This window comes from Mustela erminea, chromosome 10 (genome assembly GCF_009829155.1).
Source record: "Mustela erminea isolate mMusErm1 chromosome 10, mMusErm1.Pri, whole genome shotgun sequence".
NCBI classification, from domain to species: Eukaryota; Metazoa; Chordata; class Mammalia; order Carnivora; family Mustelidae; genus Mustela; species Mustela erminea.
Genome location: NC_045623.1, coordinates 90,612,861 through 90,635,257, shown reverse-complemented (window position 1 = coordinate 90,635,257; position 22,397 = coordinate 90,612,861). Strand labels below are relative to the sequence as shown.

At 49.7% G+C, this 22,397-nt stretch overlaps 1 protein-coding gene across 5 annotated transcripts; it reads left to right on the top strand.

The window, feature by feature from the left end:
* The first annotated feature begins 545 nt into the window (after positions 1 to 545).
* Positions 546 to 13,959, top strand: CATSPER4 (cation channel sperm associated 4). Of its 5 annotated transcripts, XM_032302626.1 has the most exons (12): positions 546 to 652; positions 776 to 850; positions 1,601 to 1,744; positions 5,349 to 5,450; positions 5,773 to 5,813; positions 9,277 to 9,312; positions 9,470 to 9,590; positions 9,801 to 9,934; positions 11,184 to 11,358; positions 12,138 to 12,349; positions 12,678 to 12,843; positions 13,499 to 13,959. In XM_032302626.1, exons 1-12 carry the CDS (start codon positions 584 to 586, stop codon positions 13,550 to 13,552), a joined length of 1,329 nt encoding a protein of 442 aa, XP_032158517.1. In that variant the 5' UTR covers positions 546 to 583; the 3' UTR covers positions 13,553 to 13,959. The 5 variants fall into 5 exon arrangements, with proteins under 5 accessions (XP_032158517.1, XP_032158515.1, XP_032158516.1 ...); XM_032302624.1 differs by having other exon boundaries at positions 1,646 to 1,744; positions 9,215 to 9,590; XM_032302625.1 differs by lacking the exon at positions 5,773 to 5,813 and having other exon boundaries at positions 9,215 to 9,312.
* The last annotated feature ends 8,438 nt before the right edge of the window (positions 13,960 to 22,397 follow it).

Genomic DNA, 22,397 nt, shown 5'->3' with positions numbered 1-22,397 from the left:
CAGGATGCTGAGTTGCTGATCCATGACGAGTGAGCGCTTCCACATAAGCATCTCTCCAAGCACTTCGGAGATCAGGGCTGCTCTCCTGCCTCATCCTCAGTGGGGGCACGAACAGCAACAGATGGGCCTTTTACTCTAGATGGAGAAGCACACCTTGCATGGAAGGACAGGGTGAGCAGCCCTGGGTACTGGGGTCATGGGCGACATAGCTGGTGGGAAGCAGTACAGTTTGAGGTCAGCTGGGAGGAGGGCCTCGGGGCCTCTCTTCTCTCCTCCCAGTCTCACCTCTAGCTCCTGGACCTGAAGAAGGGACAAGCCCCGTGTCTCCAACCAGGCTGCACAAGAGCCCTGACCTTCTCCCATCAGCCTCTGACCTCTGACCGCAGCCCAGCCCCTTGGTGTCCCTGGCTCTGTCCGTGGGGTACCGAGGGCAGTCAGTGGGAGGAGCTTTTCTCGGTATCAGAATTCCTTGGTGGAATGCAGACAGCTGGAGGTCACAGAGTCCTCTATGATATCACCACGAGGGGGAGCAAGACCACTTGGAAAGAAGTTTCTTTGACGGGTGGGAGGAGACTGAGCAGCTATGATAGGTAATCAAGACAACTGGTGGCAGCAGTGGACCGATACCAGTATTAAACCTTTGACTATCCTGGTAGGTGGCCCCTTCCTCGGTCCACCCCAGCTGGGCATGCCAGGGAGGGGCAGGGCGCAGGGGCATCGCCCTGGGTCCCAGGGGCTGCAGCTGCACTGATGGGCCCTCTGCTGACCGTTGCAGAGGGCCCCTGATGAGCCCTACGCCCGGCCGGAGGAGCAAGTCCTCATCAACCGCCAGGACATCATGAGCACCAAGGTAAGGAGGAGGCTGGGGCGGCGGCCTGCAGCTCCTCCCCCGCCCCCACAGTCAGCCTTGTGCCGCTGCACCCCAGGGACCACGGGCTGCCACCGTAACTCTGCCCCTTCTAGTTTCTTTTTTTTTTTTTTTTAAGTTATTTTATTTATTTTATTTTTTTTATTTTTTTTTAAATTTTTTTTTTTTTAAGATTTTATTTATTTATTTGACAGAGAGAAATCACAAGTAGACGGAGAGGCAGACAGAGAGAGAGAGGAAGGGAAGCAGGCTCCCTGCTGAGCAGAGAGCCCGATGTGGGACTCGATCCCAGGACCCTGAGATCATGACCTGAGCCGAAGGCGGTGGCTTAACCCACTGAGCCACCCAGGTGCCCCTGCCCCTTCTAGTTTCTAAACATCCACCTGAGGACCCTCCCGGTGGCCCCTGCAGTGACGCCCTCATGGCACTGTAGTACCCACCTGGCAGTGCTCCCCATGGGAGCCCCGTATAATGACAGTCACTTACCAGCTGAGCCCTCAAAGGTCTCCCTTGCAATGACTCCCACAAAGATTCCCCAGCAGTCACCCCCTTTCAATGGCCATTTAGGTAGTGATCCCCTACATCGACACCCCCATTTCAAGACCCCTCTCAGGCAGCTTCTCCCCCTAGAGCGGCCCTCATCCAGGGGCCCCCATTCACTGAGAACAAATGTCCAGGCCGAGGCCTCCCACGTGACGCCTGCCTGAAGGAAGGTCCCCCGCCCTCTCCCAGGATGCCTGGGACATCCAGGAGTTCATCACTCGCATGTATATCCAGCAGCTGCTTCGACACCCTGCCTTCCAGATGCTGCTGGCCTTCCTGCTGGTGGTCAACGCCATCACCATTGCTCTGCGCACCAACTCCTTCCTTGGCCAGGTGGGACTCTAGCCTGAACTCTGCCCCCACGGATCTAACAGGGGGCCTGGGCAAGCCACTTTCCTCTCTGGGCCTCAGGCCCCTTACCTGTTCATGACGGTTGCATTGAATGTTCTTCATGGGCCTGCCAGCTCTGACCTTCTAGGAAATTAGAGATCAAGGAGGACTTCGTGGTGGAGGGGGCCCAGACTTGTAGAGAGGGTGGGAGAAAAATAGTGTGAGCAGAGGCAGACAAATGGGTGCCTGGTGGGGGAGGGTATTCCAATTTAATCAAAAGTCACTATGAGAAGTTCTAGGTATGATCACAGCAGACCGAATGCTGTCTCAGACACAAGCATGTCATTACGGATACCTGAGTGTCACGGAGTACGTGGAAGTTCAAAGTAGGCATCGAACCTGCCTAATCTGTACAGTTAGGGAAGGCTTCTTGGGGAAAAGAATGCTTCAGATGGGAAGAAGGAGTAAGTAGGAGTCATCCAGGCAGAGAGAGGTGGGAAAGAGTGTTTAGGGATGGAAGAAAAATCTTGTGAGCAAGTTCTGTATGTCCATCTTGAAATCCAGTATGCTTTTGGTCTTATCCTTGATGTGTGTGGGTTTTTTTTTTAAGATTTTATTTATTTATTTGACAGACAGAGATCACAAGTAGGCAGAGAGGCAGGCGGGGTGGTGGGGGAAGCAGGCTTCCTGCTGAGCAGAGAGCCCAATGCGGGGCTCAATCCTAGGACCCGGAGATCATGACCTGAGCTGAAGGCAGAGGCTTAACCCTTGAGCCACCCAGGCACCCCTGTCCTTGATGTTTTAATTTCCTACAAGGAATATGCTACATATATGAACTGCGCCATTTGAAATCCGTATTGTAAAAGTGTCCAGTGCCATGGCTGATGATTTCAGAGAAGTGGTCAGCACCTAGCTGATGGAGGGTCTTTAAGTTATCTTAAGGAGGCTGGCCTCTACCCTACGTCATTGGAAAGCCAAGGAATGGTTTAAAGCATGGAAGTAACCATGATTTAAACATATGACCAGACATGTGTTTTAGAAAACTTACACTTGCTCCCACAGGGTGAAACACAGAATGGAGGGAGCTGGGAATGGGAAAAGATGGGCCAGGCAGACTGTGTTGTGTTCAGTGAAAGATGGTGGGACTTGGACTTGGGCAAGGGCCATGGGTGAAAGAGGTCATGTGTCTAAAGTTCTGTAGGAGTCAAATCCATGGGCCTTCCTGACTGGTCTTTTTCTTTCTTTCTTCCTTCCTTCCTTTCTTCCCTTCTATCTTTCTTTCTTTCTTCCTGTCCTTCTTTCTTTCTTCCTTTCTTTCCTTCATTCTTTCTTTCTTTCATTCTTTCTTCTTAAGATTTATTTTCTTGAGAGAGAGACAGAACAAGCAGCGGAAGGGGGCAGAGGGGGAGGGGGAGAGACTCTCCACTGAGTGGGAAGCCTGATGTGGGGCTTGATCCCAGGACTTCAAGATCATGCCTTGAGCCTAAATCAAGAGTCAGAGGCTTAGCCAACTGAGCCCAGGTGCCCAGGCGCCCCCGATCACTATTCTTTCCAACAAACAGTAAGCGCTTAATATATGTACACTGTTTAACATACCTTATCCTCTCACACATGTAGAGAAAGGGAGAGCAAGGACTCACATTTCTGGCTTGAGCAACTGTGTGGGGACGGTGCTGATTTTTGGGATGTGGGGGACACAGAGGGTGTGGGGAAGAAGCTGGGGTCAGATTGAGTTGAGTGGTGTGGTGGTTGGAGGTGCCAGGGCAATAACCACACAGAGAGGTCTAGGGAGACGTTGGAGGTCAACTCTGAACCAAGAGATCGGGGATAGAGATGGCAGCGTGAGGGTTGACAGCATCTGGGCATGTGGTGGCCAGAAGCTAAAGGAGATGAGGCCACCTGAGGAGAGAGTGTCCAGTGAGAAGGGAAGCACCCCAGGACAGAGCTCTGAGGAGAGCCTTCGAGTGAAGACAGAGAATGGTGGCGGCCAAATGAAAGGAGAATAAGGAGGGGTGGGCAGAGGAGTGGGAACACCCGGGAGAATGGGCTGTCGGGGAGGGTGGGGTGCAGGGCCAGAGAAGGTGAGACAGGAGGCCAGAGAAGTATCATGGAGCATCCCTCAGGTTCAGTTCTTGTGGCCTTGACAAGAACGGCCTCTGGTGTGGTGGAGGCGGAAACCCAGCAGCCAAGATGGCCGCTTCTACCCCTCACAGATCGCGAGATGGGTCCAGACTGCAGACACCAGCCTTCTGAGATAGAATGAAGCCAAATGAAAAAGAAGGAAGTAAAAGTTGTGTGTGTGTGTGTGTGTGTGTGTGTGTGTGTGTGAGAGAGAGAGAGAGAGAGAGAGAGGCGGGGGAGGGCAGGAGGAAGAGAGAGTACTCTGCTGCAAAATACAAAGCACATCCATCTTCCCATGGGTTCTGGTCAAAAATGCTGATATGTGTCCATGAAGGTAAAATCCTAGAGGCCTGTGAATGTCAGACTGGTTTTGACCTGGTTCAGACCCTGTAGGCCATCGGGAGCAATGGCAGGCTTGTGGGCAGAGGAAGCAAACTCTAGAATCTCATGACTTGGAGAAGGCAGGAGGCCTACTCAGGAAGGTCACGTAGTAAACAGTGAGGAGAGCTGTTGCCTCCCAGGGCCAGCGGGATGGAGCTGAGGGGACAGATGATGGGAAAGAAAGTTCTTCCTTGTTGTAAACAGACATCCCTGGCCTGTGATGCCCTTTGGGAATGTGGAACAGGCAGCGGGCTCATAACCTTAACCTCCCATCTGGGTTTAAGGAGCTCTGCTCAGCCTCTCATGAACCAGAGGACATGGGTGCTGGTAAGGTGGGGGAGTCAGGAGGCCTCTGTGTGTGGCAGTGAGCTTTGAGGCACTGAGTCTGGACCATGGAGGTAAAGGAAGGGAAGAGTCTTTACAAGAATTTTGGTAACTGCCAGGGTGGAACCAGAGGTTCTCGGAGCTGTTAGTGGGGTCACAACTATAGTTGGGTCCGTATGGTATGAGAGATTGGGGGGGGAAGTGAGTTGGATTTCAAAAAGAATTCAAGGTCATCCATCCATCCATCCATCCATCCATCAGTCCACCCAGGGAACTGGACCCAGGAGTATGGGGGATACACAGGAGTTTGACCAGGCTTTGCCTGGGGGATTTGGGAGCTGGAGAAGCAGGAGTGGCTGGGACAACCAGAGAAGGAAGGATGAGGCTTGTATCTGCCCTCTCAGGGGCAAGGCCTTTCTTCCCAGTCCTGGGGCCTGTTCTACCTCTCCCGAACCCCTTTCTTGCGTGTCCCTATTCTAGAGGTTAGGAGGGAAAGTTTATGGCCAGACAACAGTCTTTCTTGCTAACTATCTGACCTTGGGCACCTGATTCCTCCTCTGTGAGATGAGAATAAAACCTACTTTGTAGGAGGGGGTGATGCTAACATGAATGGCCTATGTACATGGAAAATGTGCTCTAAAGGGAGCCGCAAGGATATTGAGGCTGAGAAGCAGCAGGAATACAGGCCTTCCTTCCCCCGTGGATGCCCGCTCTCTCCGGCCTCCCCCAGGCTCTGCTCCACTGACCTCTCGGCTCCTCTTTTTCTCTGTCTTCCATATAGAAACACTATGAGTTGTTCTCTACCATAGATGACATTGTGCTGACCATCCTCATCTGTGAGGTTCTCCTTGGCTGGTTAAATGGCTTCTGGATTTTCTGGAAGGTAAGATCCTGGGCCCTCCCTGCCCTTTCCCCAGCTCCTCCTTAGGGACTGTACCCCAACCCTGTGCTTCTGCCCCAACAAGCTGAGAATGTGTGTGCGCGTGCATGCGTGTGTGGGTGTGTCTGTGTCTGTGATGTGGAGAAAGAGACTGACTATTTCTGAGATGTCTGTCTGAGATGCAGCAGAAAATAATTTGTCCTAGAAGTGCATCCTCCCTGGGTTCCAGTCCCTGGATTAGTCTTCCCCAGTTCTGTGATCTTGGGAAAACCTTGCTTTGCTTACCTGAGAAATGGGCTTGAGAGTCTCCACCTTAATTTACAAGGTTCAAGAACAGAGGTCAGCAGACTTTCTGCAAAGGGCCAGGTAAGTATTTTAAGCTCTGTGGGCCGTACAGGACCTGTGACAGACACTGACCTCTTCCCAGAGCACAACTGCCCTGTAAACAGTCCAGACATGCTGACCATGGCCGTGTTCCCAGGAAGCTTTTTTCACAGACACTGAAATTTGAACTTCATATAATTTTCACATGTCACAAAGTACCGTTCTTTTGATTTTGCCCCCTAACCATTTAAATATATAAAAACCATTCTTAGCCTGAGGGTCTTACAAAAAATGGGCTACTGGCCAGATTTGACCCAGAGGCTGTAGCTTGCTGACCCTTGTTCGGGAGAGTGTCAGAGCTATTTGGGTGGGAACAGGTCTTAATGCTACATTAAATGAGACTCAAGCTTTGCTTCACTAGGACTTCTGCAGTCAAGTGGTTTCTGAAGTCAAGGGATTTATTTTGCCTTTGGGCATGTTTGAGAAGAGGCTTTAAAAAGACCTATCAGGGGGGCACCTGGGTGGTTCAGTGGGTTAAAGCCTCTGTCTTCGGCTAGGGTCATTATCCCAGGGTCCTGGAATAGAACCCCGCTGCCTGCCTCTCTGCCTACTTGTGATCTCTATCTGTCAAATAAATAAATAAAATCTTAAAAAAAAAAAAAAACCACCCAAAAACCTATCAGGGAGTACCTGTTTGGCTTAGTCAGTAGCATCTGACTTCAGCTCAGGCCATGATCATCCCAGAGTCCTGGGATCAAGCCCTGAGTCAGGCTCCCTGCTCAGGGGGAGCCTGCTTCTCCCTCTCCCTCTGCTGCTCCCCACCACTCACATGCTCTCTTACTATCTGTCCCTCTCTCAAGTAAATAAATAAAATCTTTTTTTTTTTAAGATTTTATTTATTTATTTGACAGAGAGAAATCACAAGTAGATGGAGAGGCAGGCAGAGAGAGAGAGAGGGAAGCAGGCTCTCCGCTGAGCAGAGAGCCCGATGCGGGACTCGATCCCAGGACTCTGAGATCATGACCTGAGCCGAAGGCAGCGGCTTAACCCACTGAGCCACCCAGGCGCCCAATAAATAAAATCTTAAAAAGAAAAAAAACAACAACAATCGGGGGCCTCAGTTGGTGGAGTGTGCAACTCTTAATCTCAGGGTTGTGAGTTCAAGCCCAACACTGGGTATAGAGATTACTTAAAAATAAAATCTTTAGGGGTGACCGGGACGCTCAGTTGGTTGAGCATCTTGATTTGATTGAACCCAAGTCCTCTTGGTTTCGGGTCAGGTCATGATCTCATGGTGCTGAGATGGGTCCTATATCGGCTCCCTGCTCAGTGGGGGGTCTGCAGACTCTCCCTCCGCTCCTTTCTCCATGTGTGCGCACATGTGCTTTCTCTCTCTTAGATAGATAAATCTTTTTATTTATTTTTAAAAAAGATTTTAGTTATTTATTTGAAAGACAGAGATCACAAGTAGGCAGAGAGGCAGGCAGAGAGAGGAAGGGAAGCAGGCTCCCTGCTGAGCAGAGAGCCCGATGCGGGGCTTGATCCCAGGACCCTGAGATCGTGACCTGAGCCGAAGGCAGAGGCTTTAACCCACTGAGCCACCCCGGCACCCCAATAAATCCTTTTAAAAAGTAAAAATGAAGGACGCCTGTGTGGCTCAGTGCGTTAAGCCACTGCCTTCGGCTCAGGTCATGATCCCAGGGTCCTGGGATTGAGTCCTGCATCAGGCTCCTTACTCGGCAGGGAGCCTGCTTCTCTCGCTGCCTCTGCCTGCCTCTCTGCCTGCTTGTGTGTACTCTCTCTCTCTCTCTCTGGCAAATAAATAAAATCTTTTAAAAAAATATCAAGTACTGGGTGCCTGGGTGGCTCAGTGGGTTAAGCCACTGCCTTCTGCTCAGGTCATGATCTCAGGGTCCTGGGATCGAGTTCCGCATCAGGCTCTCTGCTCAGCAGGGAGCCTGCTTCCCTCTCTCTCTCTGCCTGCCTCTCTGTCTATTTGTGATCTCTCTGTGTCAAATAAATCAATAAAATCTTTAAAAAAAATCAAGTACTTATACCTTTTATAAAAATAAACATTCATTTATTTTTTTATTTTTTAAAAGATTTTATTTATTTGACAGACAGAGATCACAAGTAGGCAGAGAGGCAGGCAGAGAGAGAAGGGGAAGCAGGCTCCCCACTGAGCAGAGAGCCCGATGAGGGGCTCAATCCCAGGACCCCAGGATCATGATCCGAGCAGAAGGCAGAGGCTTTAACCCACTGAGCCATCCAGGAGCCCCTCATAGTGTGTATCTTGCAATCATAAGTTAACATGTATGTATCTTAGTCCTCCCTTTCCTTTGTCCTCCCTCCGTTTGTACTTGGCTTTTGTCACTTAATGGATCCTGGCAACCTTTCTGTATCAGTACACAGAGATCTTTCTCGTTCCTCTTTTTTGGCTATGCAGTGCTCACTGACTAAATGCTCCGTGTTTTACTCAGCGGTGTCTCATTGTCAGACACTTTAGTGGTCTTCAGCCTTACACAAATGGCATTTTGTACTTGGATCAGAGTCTCCATGGTTCACATTTTAGAAGTTGGATCACTGGTTAAAAGCTAAATGCATCCATGGTTTGCTACATAAGTTTCCATCTTCAGTGGCTATGCTTGAACTTTTCATACATGGGAGCTTCCTTCCTCTGTCCCTATTCCTCTATGACTTTATTCCTTGCTGGACAAAGGGCTTGTAAAAATTCCCTGTGTGTCTCTCTCTCTTGCACAGTGAGAGCTTGTCCACTTCTAAATTGGCTACCGAAGCTGTATTCTTTAATGGTTTTCTTGGTTTTTATTTTCATCTTTTTTTTTTAAAGATTTTGGTTATTTATTTGACAGAGAGAGGGACAGATCACAAGTAGTCACAGCAGCAGGCGGGGGGGGGGGGGGCAGGCTCCCTGCTGAGCAAAGAGCCCGATGTGGGGCTCGATCTCAAGACCCTGAGATCATGACCCCAGCCGAAGGCAGAGGCTTTAACCCACTGAGCCACCCAGGCGCCCCATCATCTTATTATTAATTGTAGCATGTGTCACACAAAGCCTGGAGCGCCCAAACCCTCTTCTGTCCCCTAACTGTAGGTCAGGGCCATTTTCAGCACTGCACTGGCCAAGGCCAGTGCTCAGCTTGGGAATCAGCTGTGTGTATGAGAGTCTCCACCGTGTGTCTCCCAGAATACACTTGGCTGTTGACATACACAGGAGACAACGAGAGCCTGTGTGTTTTGTGGCACATTTGGGGGGCAGCAGGAGAAATAACAGCCGTGGATAGCAGATGACTGGCCCTGCCCTGAGAAGAACATTGAGCTCCCCCATCCTTGGGGTGGTGGGAGGGCAGACCCAGGATGTCCCCACGGGCTGGGTCTGATAGACACCATTGGGGCTGGCCCACCTCCCCATCCCCCACCACCCCCAGGACGGCTGGAACATCCTCAACTTCCTTATCATCTTTACCTTGCTCCTGGGGTTGTTCATTAGCGAACTCAATATCAACGCTATCACCTATACCCTCAGGTGAGCTGGGAACTCTGGGGAAAAGAAGGGCACCTGTCTGGACCCCGGGAGAGAAATGGGGTGGGGATCGTCTCTGCCCCTCTGGGCAGGTTGGGGGTAAGTGGGGCGGAGGGGCGCGGGAGGGGCCGAGGGGCACCCCTGAGAGGCTGTGCCATAGGGCACTTCGTCTGGTACATGTGTGCATGGCGGTGGAGCCTCTGGCCCGGATCATCCGTGTCATCCTGCAGTCGGTGCCTGACATGGCCAACATCATGACCCTCATCCTTTTCTTCATGCTGGTCAGTGCCCTCCCCCACCCCCAGCTGCTCCCTTTCCCTGACCAGAGCCCCCAGGTCACTGGGGACTGGGGGGAGGGGGTCGATAGAGAAGAGGAGAGGCCTCTGAGCCTGAACCCCTGGATTCCCTTGGCAGCTTTGCATGGCAGCTGCTTGTCCTGTCTCCAAGGTGGTTGGGTAAAGTTCAGGCATCTTCTTTGGTCTCTCCGGCAGGTGTTTTCCGTGTTTGGGGTCACTCTCTTTGGTGCGTTTCTGCCCAGGCATTTCCAAAACATGCAGGTTGCTCTGTATACCCTCTTCATCTGCATCACCCAAGATGGCTGGGTGGATATCTACAATAACTTTAAGTGAGTGTCTGCAGGGTATCTCTTCCCCCCTCCCCCGACCCCCAGTGGGGCAAGGCAGTAGGAGTGGAGATCAAGGGCTTAGGAGGAGGATGGCCCAGCAGGAGGGGGCTGCCTGGGCCTTCAAATCAGGGAAAAGGAGACCCCCTAGGACTGGTCTTGGTTTTCTTGAGGCCTTGTCCCCCTTTCGAAGTCCTACTGCAGACCCATTCATGAAGATGGCCCCTGTCACGCTAAACAGCTGGGTAGCGAGACCTTGAGCAAGAGAGCAGATCTGTGGTTTCAGGACAGCCTCCCAGTCCCCATTCGAGCCCATCAAACTGCCTGGACTCCTGGGAGTCTCATTTCATTCATTCATAGAGCTGCTGCCCAAGGTCATTTTTAGCCACAGATGGCCACCAGGTTCTGTTATTTATGTCTTTTCCATTTACATCTCAACCCTACTTCTTTCCCGTCCCCTCCAGAGAGTAGATCTCTCTGACTGATACCTTTTTTCTCTTGAGGGAATAGAACAGTTGGCAAAGAGCTTCTGCGGGCATTGCCCAGTATGATGTAGGCAGTGGAAAAATCACAGGGTGAGCAGTAAAGGTAGACTGAAGTCTAGGCTTTTGAGTCCTTGCTCCATCACACTAGCCATGCAACCTTGGAGAAGTTACTTCATCTCTCTTCTAAGCCTCAGCTTCTTTACCTGGCAGTTGGGAATTGTAATAATTAACTATATCTGAACTGCTATGATCAATAGAGAAAAGCTGTATAAATCTCTTAGCATAGAGCCTGGCACAGAGTGTATATATACATTTGTGTGTGGTGGCGGGATGTATGGAAAGAGAGAGAAAGGGAGAAAGACCTTCTTACTTAGGAGATTCATAATAAGGTATTAAGAATGGATGGGCTTTTTTCCTGCATATCTCACTTCTTCCTTCTGATCCTTCTATAATGAGCTTGAATTACTTTTGATAATAAGAAAAACATGAATAAAGAGTATAGCCAATAGATAAAACTTGATAATGCCGATGTACAAATCCCTACCTTGGAGGGCTGGCTTGAGGCCTATGCTCTGTCCCTGGCAGGACAGCAGGTGCTCAGCAAAGAGTGGATCCTTTGACAATCAGAGCAGGCACTAGATCTGCCCAACAGCAGTGAGGGAGCAGAAGTCCCGGGAGGTCTTGAGATATTGTCCGCATTTCATAGATGGGGAAATGGAGACTCAAAGGACCAGGGTGGTGATGGGGCCCCTGCCTGTCATCTCCAGGATAGAGACAAGAGAATATGCAATGGAGATTGGGGGCGCCATCTACTTTGCCACCTTCATCACCATTGGTGCCTTCATTGGCATCAACCTGTTTGTTGTCGTGGTCACCACCAATCTGGAGCAAATGATGAAGGCAGGAGAGCAGGGGCAACTGCATCAGATAAACTTCAGTGAGGTAAGTGGGCTGGGGAGGGCAGAAGGGAGGAGAGGGTGAATGTATAGGTGCTGACTGGAGCACACGTGTGTGTGTGTGTGTGTGTGTGTGTGTGTGTGTGTCCATGTGTGCATACACGCTTAAGGGCCTAGAGAAAGTCAAGCCTGAGACATGGGGACAGCATCCCCCACCTTGTGAGCCATCTGAGGGGTGTGGGTTCCCTAGATGTCTGGTTTCCATGGCAACTCAAAACGGAGTGGCTGGGTAACCTTAGGGCAGGTAACCAATCTAAACCTTGACGTCTTCTTCCGTAAAATGGGAATAATAATAATATTGCTCTCATAGGACTATTATGAGAATTATGTGGATAAATGAACAGTAGTGGGCACACAGGTAGAACTCCTTAAATGTTAGTTACAGTGTTATTCATTCATGGGTAGGACTTCCAAAATGTTGGTGGAGTGGAAGGGGAGTACGTCCCAAATGTTGAGGGCTGGGAACTATGACTTGAGAGTAGGTAGAGCTTTAGAGGTTGGTTAGGTAGGATTTATCAGGAGTGAAACTGGGTGCTAAGTTTTGAAAAGGGATGAGAATTTTCCAAGAGGTGGAGGAGGGGGTAATGCATTTGAAGCTGAGCTCCCGCAGCAGGGTGGGAGGGCTAAGATTGGTTGGAGCTGAAATGAGGGGCATTAGAACCCTGGTGTCCTAAGAGACTCATCCTCCCCCAAACCAAGAGGGAAGGGGCTGGGGGAGGGGTGCCGGCTGAGCTGTCTGTCTCCTCTCCATTTCCCTCTTCCCAGGGAGGCAAGCAGGAGCTGGATGAAAGTAACGAGCTGCCGGTGGTGCACTGTGTGGTTGCCCGTCTGGAGATGTCTGGCGTCCCGCAGGAGCCACTGTCGGGGGGCCACCTGTCTAACCTCTCAGAAAACACCTATGACAACTTTTGCTTGGTGCTCGAGGCAATACAGGAGAACCTGACGCAGTACAAGGAGATCCGAGATGAGCTCAACACGTAGGGCGGGTACTGGGGGTACCCCGAGTCCCGTGAGTCCGGGCTGAGCGGAGCCTCAGATTTTTCTGGCTTCACGCCCTCACCGTTTTATAAGGCGGACCCTGCGGCTCAGAGAGGTTTCAATGACTCGCTGGGGGTCGGTGGGTGGAGGAGCCGGAATCCAGACCTTCCTGTTCCTTCCATCTCACACGAGCGCGCAGCTTGGCTTGGATCTCCATAGGAGCGAAGGGGGAGGGCGGAGCGGAGTGGAGGCCAGGGAAGAGCTGGGAAGAGCCTCGCTTCTTCCACTCGCTCAGCCCTCGGAAAGTACTCACCCTTCCGCCCGCAGGATAGTGGAGGAGGTCCGCTCCATCCGCTTCAACCAGGAGCAGGAGGAGGAGCTGTTGAACAAGCACTTGTCACTGAACCTGTCGGTGGTGAGCGGCTCCTCCCTGGACATCCGCGATATGACCTACCAGCAAGACTTGATCACGGCACTCATCAACAGGGAGAAGGTGCGTGCAGCTTCCCTCTCCTACCCAGCAAGTGCTAGCCCGCCTCGCACCCCCAGGCCAGCCTAGCCTCTGCCCCATGAGCCAAGCTTTCTGTCTGCTCCGAGATCGGATCCCCTGCTTGGACCCTCGCATGCCGGCGGCAGCCTCGGCGGGTCCCTTCAGTTCCACCCCTTCCCCCTCTGAGAGGCTCTGCCTCGACCCCTCATCAGGCTCCTCCCACTGAGTCACTTAAGTCCCTGAATCCCTCAAACCTACTACTCCTTCTTGGGGTGGTAAGAACCAACTCCGTTTCTGCATGGTGGCAGATACCTAGGCTCACTGTGGGCAGAGGACCCCTGGGTTCACAGTAGAGCTCCCCAGAACAGCCTCCTCCAGAGGGAGGAAGCTTCTAAGGAGAAAAAGGCACACACCCATTTTCCATTTTCCTTAGTTTCTTTCTCTGCTTCCCATACCACCTGAGGGGGCTAGAATGACCCAGAGCCTTGTGAATGTCCACAGCTGCCAAGCTTGGAGAGGACACTAGGCAGCTAGAGTCAGACATAGGAAGGACTTCCCTGGGAAGCCCGGTGGGGTAGCTGGTAAAGCTAGCAGAGGGGAGTGAGGGGGTGTATGCCATGTGAAGGTGGGGGACTGACACAAGCCCCTTGGTTTGCAGGTTCAGGAATCCAACACAAACGTACTCCTTAACAAAAACAAGAGCAGCCGCTGAGAGGCAGAATGGGAGCCAAGGGGCCTGAACACACACACCCTGCGGCATTTTCCTGCATCTCTATGTGACTTGGCACAGTCTGTCCTGAGCCCACCTTCTGCCTTACACCCAGGCAAATCCATGGGGCTGTGAAGGGGGTGGCTTCTCCAGGGCTTGTGTCTGTGAGCCCCAGGTCCGGAGGAATTCAGATGGAGAAGGGTGCTGGATGAGAGAAGGAGCCCCACAGCAAAGAGAGAGTGCGGAAAGGGAGTGATGGCCAAGGCAGCCAAGATTAGTCCTAAGGATGGACATCCCTGGTCCCCTGCTTTAGGCCAGAGCTAGCTGGGGCCCAAGTTGACCTAAGCACTTAGAGGAGAAAGGTGAAGCCAGTGGGGCCAGGAATCTATGTATTGACAATAAAGTTTTGTGTTGGGATCAATATGTCTGACTGGTAGATCTCCAAACTTGGGCCAGTCTTGCCCCTTAAAAGCCTGTTTGTCTGATGGGAGAGTTACTTACTGCCCTCTAAAGCTTTCCAGTCTAATGGGAGAGAGAAAGTACCCTGAAAATTTCTGACTTAATGTAATCTCCCCTTAGTGTTCTAAATTTTTATTTTTGGCAGGGGAGGGGGTGGGAATCTGGTTCTCATGGTTGGGAGCCCTAGTCTGATGAAGGAGTCAGCCCCAAGATAGAGAAGACTGGTCTTCATTCGGGGGGGGCGGGGGGCTAGTCTGATGAGGTCACACCGACCAGTCATGCAGGTACAGCTTTACAGAGGAGAGGAGCCCTGGAGCTTGCTGGAAGGTCGCAGAAAGAGTTTGTGGGTCAGATGAATGAGATCTGGTGGGATACTTGGGACCTGAGAGGTCTCCTTGGGACCTTCACACTAAAGACTATTGAGAGCCACAGCAAGCTCCTGAGCTAGGAATGCAGGAATCTAAGAAAGCTGTGGCAGTCATAGGCATTAGAAGACCTGCCCTGGAGGGCTGGATTCTTATCCTTGGGTAAGTCATTGGACCTCATTTTCCCCAGCTGTGCAGTGGAGAGATGGTGAGATTGATCTGCAGCTCTAAAATCAAGTGGCCAGCTCTTAGCCCAAGAGTTGGGAGACCAGTAAGATCATCCATGTCATTGAGACTCAGATTCCCTGGTGGTGTGCTGGGGGGAAGGCTGGAAGGCCCAGAGTTCTGCCCAGCTGGTCAGCAAAGGCTGACAGAGGCCTTGGGAATATTTACCAGTTGGAATGGGAGTCCCCAAAGGCCCACTCATTGCAGCTGGTGGGAAACTTCACCTTCCATCCACCTCTTGTCTGCATTGGTTCCAGCCCTGTAAAGTCCCCTGGGGCCAGCTAGGAAGGAGTCTGGACAACTGGGGACAGGGGTGGTAATATACTCAGGCAGAAGAGAGACGGCACCAGTGCCAGCAGTGCCTCGCTGTCTTGGATCGCCTGCTGTCTGTTCCCCTGTTTGAGCTCAGTGCTCTCCAGGACCATCAACCAGCAGGGCCATGGGTATCCAGTGATTTTTGCGACTACTGCCATCTCTTTGGAAGGAGACCTTAATCTTCCTGGTGAGCACCCACATTATACTTTTTCCATCTATCCTGCTCTGGGGGCTCTCACAGACCCAAATAGAGGGGAAGAAGCTGTCAAAAGAAGAGACAGAAGGTAATGTCCCCAAGAAGATCATATAATGTGAGTATAGCCACCCCCCGCCCAACCCTAAGTTGTCTGAATGGCTTGGGACACCAGTGAATTTGGAGGCAGGAGCATGACAGGATAACCTCCAAGGGACTTCTGGCTTTGCTCATCCATCCTCTCCCAGGATGCTATCTTTGTCTACTCCCTCCATCTTGTCTATCAGCCCAGCTGTCTCTCCCTTGCTCTCTGTCCTTCCCATCTGTTGCCAGGCCAATAGCTTGGGTAGTTCCCTCTTAAGATGGCCCAGACTGGAGGCCTTGGACCCCTACTGCCCTCCCCTGCCCTACTCCAGTGAAGAACAACGACCATCTCCAAAGCGTCTCTGAGTCCAGATAGGAGTGCAGCCCTGGGTCCTGAGCTTCTAGGACAGTATGGGGGAAGATCTTGGGAGGTGGCAGGAAATTAGATGTCTTATTGCTCCCATGAATCTATAACTTTTGCCAGAAAGAAGTATCTTTGGCGAGCACCCAGGAAGCAGATACCGATCTTGGTGAAAGGAACAGAGGGGATAATCATTACTAGTAGCAGGCTCTACTTATTGAGCACCTACTATGGGTTAAGCACCATGCTAAGTGCTTTATAGGTATCTTCTCATTTAACCCTCATGACCATCAGCGAAGTGGGTACTATTAATATCCCTGTTGTATAGCTGAAGAAACTGAGGCTCATGAACGTGATTCTATCCCAGGTCAGACTTCAGAGGCCAGCCTACACCCCACTCCTCCTCAAAAATACTGCTGTGGATGGGGAAACCTCATTATCATAAAGTTGTCCACTCTTACCACATCTATAATTGTAGCACACTTCCAACCAAAATCCCAACAGGGGTTTTGTAGAACTTGATAAACAGATTCTAAACTATATGGTAGAACTAAAGGCCAACAATAGCTGAGATAATTTTGAAGAGCAAGATGGGAAACTCACTCTACCAGATACTGAGATTTACATTAAAGTAAGATAACATGGTGTCGGTGCAGTGATAGACGAGTGAACCAAAGGAACAAAAGAGCATGGAAATTGGTCTGGATATATAATGACATATAGCATGACAAATCAGTGAGGGAAGGATGGACTTTGCCATAGCATGGCAGGAACAAGTGGTTAAATACATGAGGGGGAAAAAACCCATAAAATCAGATCCAATGGAAACGTCTCTCCCTGCAAATTAAAATTTGTGGCATGGCCTCTATCATTACAATCAGGATTTTTGTTGCAAATAGACTCACAGATCACTGGAGCTTAAAGGACTTCTACAATATTGAGCCCAAGCCCCTCACTGTTTTGAGGGGGACATGGAAGCATGAAGAGGGTTGGGTCTTCCTCAAGATTACACAGCAAGACAGTAATAGAGCCAGCTCTAGAAGCTAGGTCTTCTTACTCTTTCCACACATTCTGGCCAGCTCTCCTGCCCTGTTGTGACCCCTTAGCTCTGCACAAGGCTAGAATAAAGTGAGGTGTGGAGGGAGCAGGTGCCAGATGGGGGCAGGATTGAAGACAGGGGTTAGTGCCTCTTCAAAGCTAGGTTGTGGGAAGGATGATGAGCCTAACACCTGGGTTGGGTCACTTCCAGTTTTTGGAATTAGTCCTTTGATGACTGTGCCAAGGATGCAATGAGAGAACATTGGGTTAAGGACCTATTTCTGCCCATCGCCCAGGGGAAAGAGGAAGGTTTCCAAGAGACCCAGCTCTTAGCTGATTTGGGACTTTCTCTCTAGAGTGGTTGACTCAACCAGGAGTACGAAGCTACATTTTTGCAAGGTGGTAGAGTGTGACAGGGAAGACATTGGGCTCTAGAATCTAACAGACCTCATTTCAAATGCAGTGTCACCACTTCCTGGCTGTGTGACCTTGCACAGTTCTCTTTGCCTGTCTGAACCTCAGTTTCTTCATTTCATTATTATAGAAATAATAATCTTTACCTCATGTTGGTTGTGAGGATTAAATGCAACAATACTTGTGCAATGGAACAGCACCTTACTTGGTCAAGGTGAAAACTGAATGATGTCAAAACTATCCTGGACAGCTACTGCATTAAATGAAGCACTTGGATTGCAAGTAGGGATCACATTATACCAAAAAATGTATATCTTTAAATATTAGAACCATATTCAATGTAGTAGGACATTCACATCAAGAAAGTCATCTGGGGCGCCTGGGTGGCTCAGTGGGTTAAGCCGCTGCCTTCGGCTCAGGTCATGATCTCGGGGTCCTGGGATCGAGTCCCGCATTGGGCTCTCTGCTCGGCAGGGAGCCTGCCTCCTCCTCTCTCTCTCTCTCTCTGCCTGCCTCTCTGCCTACTTGTGATTTCTCTCTGTCAAATAAATAAATAAAATCTTAAAAAAAAAAAAAAAGAAAGAAAGTCATCTGGAGGGGCGCCTGGGTGGCTCAGTAGGTTAAAGCCTCTGCCTTCGGCTCAGGTCATGATCCTAGGGTCCTGGGATTAAGCCCCACGTCGGGCTCTCTGCTCTGCAGGGAGCCTGCTTCCTCCCCCCTCTCTCTCTGCCTGCCTCTCTGCCTACTCGTGATTTCTCTCTCTCTGTCAAATAAATAAGATCTTTAAAAAAAAAAAAAAAAGAAAAGAAAAAGAAAGTAATCTGGATACTGAAGACCAAATGCAATTGCAGATTTCCATCTTTTGCTGACTCTGTCTCTAGAGTAGTCATTGAACAGGAGACATAGTTGCCAGCACTAGTGAAATTCATCTGTAAGAGGAATGAAGATCATGCATCAGTTCAGATCTATTCACACAGGGCTGGCACATAAATGAAAGTGAGTCAGCAATAGTGTAGTTGGTGTTGATAAGATTTTTATTGACTCTTCAAATAAAGATAATTCAACAGAACATTTGAAAAGAACTCTGGATTGGTGGAGGGAACAGGTGTATTGGTTTCTTTTTGTTTGTTTGTTTGTTTACAGGCACTATTACAACTCAGGGGGTTGAATCAAATACAGCAGACTCCACAAAAATCTCTGTGCCTAAGGGACCTACAGCATGCTCACTGAAACCTTGGCTGTATCCAACAATGGAAGAGACAACAGCTCTGCAGTTCCCCTTAACCTCTCACCAACAACCAGGAGGACAGTAATGTCAGAGTCCAGAAGAGTACACCACTAGCTACTCCTCCCATTTTACCACAAGCCAACAGCTCTGCTGGGTCCACTGAGCAGACTACCCCAATACTTGAGACTCCAAATGAGAGATCCAGAAGCACAGCCTCATCTAGAACAGCTACTTCAGCTAAGCACTAAAACAAAATCAGAGAGCTCCAATCAGAGCCCCATTAGCATCAAGCTCCATAATCAATGGATTGGAATCATCAGTGTCCACTGACTCTCAGATATCAGCCACGATCACAGTTCTAACAGCATTAAGCATACCAGGTGATGGCGTCCTATCAATGGGGTCCATGACAGCCACTGTGTCTGAGGAGTAAGCTACAATGATTTCCCCAACCACACTGAACAAGATCACTAATGGGAAAGAATCTCTACCCACGACAACCAGTGCGGTCATCCACACCACTTCACTAGCCTTGACCATCCTAGGGATAACTGTTCCTGGAACAAGCATGTCCGGGACTCAGCAAGGGGAAAGTACAGCTGCGCACCCAGCCCCAACAATAGCCCTCATGATAAGCATACTGTCCAAAACACATCACAGCGCTGCCACACAGACACCTTCCTGGCCAGTGGAATCAGCCCGAGTGTTGGTGCTGCAGCAGCCTAGTCACCTGAGACAGTAGCTGCTCACTCAACAGCCCTCATCACCCAGCTCCTCAGGGACAGCAAAGTCCTCTGACTTGAATGGGTCCAGTCAGGTGTCCCTAAATGCACCGAGAGCAGTAGTCCCGGAGCAGGAGCCCATGCTTTGGATGAGTACCCAGCTGGTGGGGGTGTTTATACGTGCAAGGACAACTACTGCGCCCACTCAGGTGAGTCGGAGCAGCTCATGTCTCTACAGCAAAGAAGAGGCGGGGGCCAGAGTGGACACTGTAACTCTGGGAAGGCCCAGACAAAATGTGCGTCCAGCGACTATGGGAGGACCAGTGAGGTTTGGCCAGACACTGGCATCTGAAGAGTCCGTTGGGGAGAGGTGATTTTCTAGGAAGAGGACAAGCAGCCGAGCATATGTTGTGACAGTAGGTTTAGCCTGCTGGGAGAGAATACCACAGACTGGGCAGCTTTTAAAGAACAGAATTTTATTTCTCATAGTTCTGGAGGCTAGAAATCTAAGGTCAAGGCACCAGCAGATTAGGTATCTGGTAAGAGCCCACCTCCTGGTTCGCAGTCTTCTCTCTGTGTCCTCACGTAGTACACGGGGCAAGAGGGCTCTCTGGGGTCTTCTTTATAAGGGCAATAATCCCATCCGTGTGGGCCTGTCTTCATGAACTAATCACCCCCAAAGTTCTTACCTCCTAATACCATCATTATTCAGTGTTAGGATTTAACCTAACATAAAAATTCACTCTGTAGCAGAGCTAGAATGGACAATTCATCAGCCCCCAACCCCTGGGACCCCAGCTGACCAGAGAATGGGATTTCAATGTTGGATTTCAACAGATGTTTCACACACTCAGAAGGGTTCTATTGTTAAATATATTGGGAAAATACCAGATTAAACAAAATAGTTTCTTGACTTCAGGACTTTTCAGAGCCTTTAATATTCCAAGACTCCCTTAAAAATAATATTTTTAAAGCAGATCATAGCATGCATTTCCCCAGAGTATCTGTTCCTAGACTCCTCATTCTGAGGAACACTTATGCAGCCCCTTAGAATATACCCAGCTGCAGAGGAGAGGAATTCAAATGAAAGTAGAGCAGCGTGGGGCAGGCAGAAGTGACTGGGGTGACTAGCCCAACCCGGGGTGGGGTGGGGGTTAGTAAAGCCCTGAGTATGTGCTGGTGCATTAGAAGGTTGTCCATTTGTCAACAAACCGTATTGGTGAGATACTTGCAAAATGCTGTAAAATCCTTCCCTAGAAATTAGGAAGTATATCATTGTGTTTTCATGCACTGAGAATGAGACAGCTTTTGTTTTGGTGTTAATTTTTTTCCGGGTTGGTAGGAACATGGACTCTGCAACATAGACTGTCTGGGTTTGAACTACGCCTCATTTTCTTCTGCTGGGAGTAATAAGAGCATGTTTACTGCATAGCATTTGTGTTTATGAGGGTTAGCTTTATTGATATGATTACTTGGCATTCTGTATCACAAGATACTGCTGACTGCAACAGCAGAAAGTTATATGACTGAGTTGACCCCCACCCTGCCCCGCCGAGCACATATTGGTACAAAGCACCTGCTCTTAAATTATAACCCAATCCTCCAACCAAACCTGCCTGCCAAAACAGAAAACAGTGGGCTTTTAAAAAGGAAAAGGAGAAAAGTCTTTAAATTCAAAATAATAAGCCCAGATGCATTTAACACTAGTATCTCCATTATGTTTTGCTTTTTAATGACCAGATGCATTTAACACTAGTATCTCCATTATGTTTTGCTTTTTAATGACTTTTAAACAGTTCATCCCAAATTCAGTAGGAAGTGTGGAAAGAGGGGGCGCCTGGGTGTTTTAGTTGGTTAAGCATCTGCCTTCGGCTCCAGTCATGATCCCAGGGTCCTGGGATCGAGTCCCACATCCCATTCCTCAATGGGGAGTCTGCTTCTCCCTCTCCTTTTGTCTATTGCTCCCTCTGCTTGTGCTCTCTCTGTGTTAAATAAATAAATAAAATCTAAAAAAACCCCCACAAAACTTGGAAAGAGCAGGCACAGAAAGAAGGGAAGGGTTAAGTATGAGCTTCTCTTTCATCACCCCAAAAGCATCACTGTTTGACATGTATCAGGACACTGTGTATTGCAAGTGGCAGAAAACCCAACTCTGACTGGCTTGAGCCAAATAGATAGATAGATAGATAGATACCGTGAAAAAAAATAAAACAGAATTTGTTGATCCATGAAACGAAAATGTCCTAAAGAGGACTTGAAGATGCAGACGCCGCTGCCTCCTGATTCCCAGAGTGAGAGTGACCCCTCCCCACCTCCTCCCTCCTTCCCCTCTACTCCTCTCCCTTCCCTCCCTCAGGGTTGTCTCTTCATTTGTTTCAAGATCTTATTTTTAAATAATCTCTACAACAAACGTGGGGTTTGAACTCACAACCCTGAGATCAAGAGCCCCATATTCCACGACTACAGCAGCACGGCACCCTAGTGCCGGGCTTCAGATTCGACTTTTAGGAGACAAAAAGAGCCCTTGACTTCAAACAGTTTGGGTCCTTCAAACACCCCAAAGCCCAGACTGCCTGTTGGAATGAGAGAGAAATCAAAGAACAAATCAAATTAGTATCTCTAAACAAACAACCTTGCCAGACAAGTAACAGAAACCCAACTGGGCTGTTCAGTGAAGACAGGAGAACTTATTATAGGGTGTTTCCTGGGGGCTCCTGAGTGGCTCAGTAGGTTAAGCATCTGCCTTCAGCTCAGGTCAAGACCCCAGAGTCCTGGGATTGAGTCCTGCATCAAGCTCCATGTCAAGGCCTACTCAGGCTCATTGCTCAGTGGGGAGTCTGCTTGTCCTTCTCCCTCTGCTCCTCTCCCTGCTTGTGCTCTCTCTCTCTCAAATAAATAAATACAATCTTTAAAAAAAAAAAAAAAGTGTCTCCTGGAGGCCAAGGATAGGCTCCAAGCAGGTTCTCCAGAGACTAGGACTTGGAACTTCCAAGTGGCAGGAATCAGGGAATTCCCCTTCTCTCTCCTCCCATTCTTTACCTGAACCTGCTCTGTTCCTCCCTCTATACACTGGCTCCCCCACCTCTTAGCACACATGACAGAGAATGGCTGTCTCAGAATCTCGAGTTTTATACCACCTTCTTTTTGTTTTGTTTTGTTTCAAAATTTTTACTTATTTGACAGAGAGAGATCACAAGTAGGCAAAGAGGCAGGCAGAGAGAGTGGGGGAAGCAGGCTCCTGGCTGGGCAGAGAGCCCAATGCGGGGCTCGATCCTAGGACCCTGAGACCATGACCCAAGCTGAAGGCAGAGGCTTAATCCACTGAGCCACCCAGGTGCCCCATACCACCTTCTTAATTTAGGTTTAGTTCCTAAGAGATTGTGAGTGGATCAGGGTCCCTCAGGGCCATCATGGTGTAAGGGTTTCACCTCCAATACCCCCACA

Coding starts and splice junctions, on each gene's coding strand:
- CATSPER4 (XM_032302623.1), top strand. CDS start 584: ATGATAGGTAATCAAGACAACTGGTGGCAGCAGTGGACCGATACCAGT. Junction 5,814..9,214: donor GACTTTCTGCAAAGGGCCAG/GTAAGTATTTTA, acceptor CACCACCCCCAG/GACGGCTGGAACATCCTCAA. Junction 12,350..12,677: donor ATCCGAGATGAGCTCAACAC/GTAGGGCGGGTA, acceptor TTCCGCCCGCAG/GATAGTGGAGGAGGTCCGCT.